Source organism: Bison bison, unplaced genomic scaffold (genome assembly GCF_000754665.1).
Source record: "Bison bison bison isolate TAMUID 2011002044 unplaced genomic scaffold, Bison_UMD1.0 scf7180017864458, whole genome shotgun sequence".
NCBI lineage: Eukaryota > Metazoa > Chordata > Mammalia > Artiodactyla > Bovidae > Bison > Bison bison.
Window position 1 is genome coordinate 5628494 of NW_011495020.1, and position 3999 is coordinate 5632492.

General features: G+C 35.4%; 1 protein-coding gene across 1 annotated transcript in view; it reads left to right on the forward strand.

Moving 5' to 3' along the window:
- PDCL2 (phosducin-like 2) overlaps positions 1 to 3999 on the forward strand; it is a 34793-nt gene that overhangs the window by 8994 nt on the left and 21800 nt on the right. Inside the window, exons 2-3 of the mRNA XM_010859676.1 lie at positions 2571 to 2691; positions 3270 to 3360. Of these exons, the coding sequence (XP_010857978.1) occupies positions 2571 to 2691; positions 3270 to 3360 (212 nt within the window). The remainder of the gene's footprint in view (positions 1 to 2570; positions 2692 to 3269; positions 3361 to 3999) is intronic.

Below are 3999 nucleotides of genomic sequence, written 5' to 3' on the forward strand. Positions count from 1 at the left end.
GTCATGAGCTCTTTATCACAAAATTCAGTCTTAAATTGAAGAAAGTAGGGAAAACCACTAGGCAATTTCAATTCAGTTCAGTTCAGCCGCTCAGTTGTGTCTAACTCTTTGTGACCCCATGGACTGCAGCACGCCAGGCTTCCCTGTCCATCACCAACTCCCAGAATTTACTCAAACTCATGTCCATTGAGTCAGTGATATCATCCAACCATCTCATCCTCTGTCTCCCACTTTTCCTCCTGCCTTCAATCTTTCCCAGCATCAGGGTCTTTTCAAGTGAGTCAGCTCTTTGCATCATGTGGCCAAAGTATTGGCGTTTCAGCTTCAACATCCATTCTTCCAATGAATATTCAGGACTGATTTCATTTAGGATGGACTGGATGTATCTGCCTGCTGTTCAAGGGACTCTGAACAGTATTCTCCAACACCACAGTTCAAAAGCATCAATTCTTTGGTGCTCAGCTTTCTTTGTAGTCTAACTCTCACATCCGTACATGACTACTGGGAAAACCATACCCTTGACTAGATGGACCTTTGTTGGCAAAGTAATGTCTCTGCTTTTGAATATACTGTCTAGGTTGGTCATAACTTTTCTTCCAAGGAGTAAGCGTCTTTTAATTCCATGGCTGCAGTCACCATCTGCAGTCATTTTGGAGCCCAAATCAAATTCCTTATTATCATACAATGGAGTGTAATCTAATCTACAAATAGATTCAAAGGATTTGACCTGGTAGACAGAGTGTCTGAAAAACTATGGATGAAGGTTTGTAATATTGTACAGAAGACAGTGACCAAAACCATCCCAAAGAAAAAGAAATGCAAGAAGGCAAAGTTGTTGCCTGAGGAGGCCTAACCAATAGCTGAGGAATAAAGAGAAGTGAAAGGCAAGGGAGAAAGGGAAAGATATAACCAACTAAATGCACAGTTCCAGAGACTAATAAGGAGAGATAAGAAGCCCTTCTTAAATAAATAATGCAAAGAAATAGAGTAAAACAGTAGAAAGGGAAAGGCTAGATATCTCTTCAAGAAAATTGGAGATATCAAGGTAACATTTCATGCAAGGATGGGCATGATAAAGGACAGAAAAGGTGAGGACCTAACAGAAACAGAAGAGACTAAAAAGAGGTGACAGGAATATACAGAAGAACTATACAAGAAAGGTCTCAATAACATAGATATCCACAATGGTTTGATCACTCACCTAGAGCTGGACATCCTGGAGGGTGAAGTCAAGTGGGCCTTAGGAGGCATTACTACAAACAAAGCTAGTGGAGGTGATGGAATTCCACCTGAGCTATTTAAACTCCTAAAAGATGATGCTGTCAAAGTGCTGGACTCAATATGTCAGCAAATTTGGAAAATTCAGCAATGGCTACGGGATTAGAAAAGACCGGTTTTCATTCCAATCCCAAAGAAGGGCAGTGCTAAAGAGTGTTCCAACTACTGTAAAATTGCACTGGTTTACATGCTAGTAAGCTTATGCTCAAAATCCTTTGAACTAGGTTTTAGTAGTACATGAACCAGGAGCTTCCAGATGTATAAGCTGGATTTAGAAAAGACAGAGGAACCAATGATCAAATTGCCAGCATTAATTGGATCTTGAAGAAAGCAAAGGAATTTCAGAAAAGCATCTGCTTCTGCTTCATTGACTACGCTGAAGCCTTTGTATATATGGATCACAACAAACTATGGAAAATCTTTTAAAGGATTGTAGTAGCAAACCATACCTGTCTCCTAAGAAACCTGTATTTGGGTCAAGAAGTAGCAGTTAGAACTAGACATGGAACAACTGACTGGTTCCAAGTTGGGAAAGGAGTATGTCAAGGCTGTATATGGTCACCCTGCTTATTTAACTTATATGCAAAGTACATTATGAGACATGCTGGTCTGGATGAATCTGGAATCAAGATTGCTGGGAGAAGTGTCAACAGCCTCAGATATGCAGATGATACCACTCTAATGGCAGAAAGTAAAGTGGAACTAAAGAGCCTCTTGATGAAGGTGAAAGAGGAGAGTGAATAAGTTCACTTAAAACTCAACATTCAAAAATTAAGATCATGACATCTGGTCCCATCACTTCATGGCAAATAGATGGGGAAAAAAATGCAAACAGTGACAGACTTTATTTTCTTGGGCTCCAAAATCACTGCAGATGGTGACTGAAACCCTGATGTGAGTTGGTTTTGCCTATTATAGTCTTCAAATTATTTTCCGTGACTTACAAGTTTCTTCATTAATAGTGTGTGTGTGTGTGTGTATATATATATATATGCTTTAACCTCTGAGCCACCAGGGAAGCCCATATATATATATTAGATTTATTTTTTTATTAAACATCTCAGTATAACATTGAGGGTACAGGATGTATTCTTTTTTATCAGTGTATGTAGTTGCAGTAGTACTGGGAAATGGGGAAAAAGTAGTCCATTTTGTTCTACTCTTTAAAACTAATTGTCTAGTTTATCTGTAGAGTTCATGAATAATTACATGGTTGGAAATGCTGCATATCAGTTTTACAAATATTGAAATGTATGACTATGCTAATAGGTTTAAAAAATTTTTTTATATAGGATCCAAATGAAGATACAGAATGGAATGAAATTTTAAGAGATTTTGGCATTCTTCCTCCTAAAGAAGAGCCAAAAGATGAAATTGAAGAAATGGTTTTACGTTTACAGAAAGAAGCAATGGGTATAGTTGTGCATTTGGTGGTCGGTAAAGGGAATAATACAGTTATGATAGTGATCATGTATTTTGTGAAGTTAGAGGGAGATAGGATGTTAGAAATAATTTAATAGAAATCCCACACATACTTTTGAAATTAGGATGCTGATGCCTAAAATTCCTAATTCATGTATTGAAAGTTACATCCTAATGTTAGAACTGAAATGCCCTAGTATTTAACCTGAGATTTTTTTCTATTACATTTCTTTGCCTTGTGATTACCTTCTATTTTCATCATTCTGTATACATGTATTACTTGCCAGTATTTCCAGGTACTTGGGGAACTCTACATTTATGAGATCTAGTTGATTTTCACATCTATTTTTAAATACAACTTGATAGTTCTGTGAACTCTGAGGGAGTAATAATATTCCAAACAAACTTCAGTCAACCACAATATAGCTTTGTATGATGAATAAACTTTAATATCAACATTAAAGATATTCTTGATCTCCATTTATCTATTGTTTTTCTAGACATGTAATTATAAAGTAAAATTGTTTTTTAAATAACTTATTTATCTACAACTTCTTATTGTGTTTCAGTTAAACCATATGAAAAGATGACTCTTGCAGAATTGAAGGAAGCAGAAGATGAATTTGATGATGAAGATATGAAAGCTATTGAAATATATAGGTACAGTGATTCATTTGGATAATTTATGAGCTTTTGAATGAAGTATTGATAAAACTAAGGAAAAATTCCTATTTTTGTGTAGAGACTATATTTTAAAAAGAACAAAACTACTTTTTAAGTAACATTTAAAAACTAACTCACTTTCTATAAGATGGATTTTTCCCCTGATCTTTTTTACCTTTGTTTAAATAAAAAACTGTTCAATAATACCCAACAGAACTTCGTCAAGTTACATATGAGTAAAGTGGAAAATGTCACTAGAAGGCTAATAAAAAGAGGACCATGATTTTCCTTATAGTATGATGTCTGTTAAGGGTTTCTATCATTTAATAAATCACTAATTGCTAGTCATAAATTCTTTCAGAAGTTAGAACAAGTGCATAGATTTCCTAACTTATCCTGATACCAAAACCAGACAGAGAAATTGCAAAAACAGAATGCTACAGAAAAACATCTCTATGAATGTAGGTATGAAAAATTTTATCAAAACATTAGCAAATTAAGTCCAATAATTTAAAAGAAGAATAATGCATTCTGATCAAATGGGATTGATCCCAGGAATCCAAGGTTGTTTTAATACACACAAAAAAATCAGTGCATTGGGTTGGAAGCAGCAATACTGTGGTAGCAATGAACACA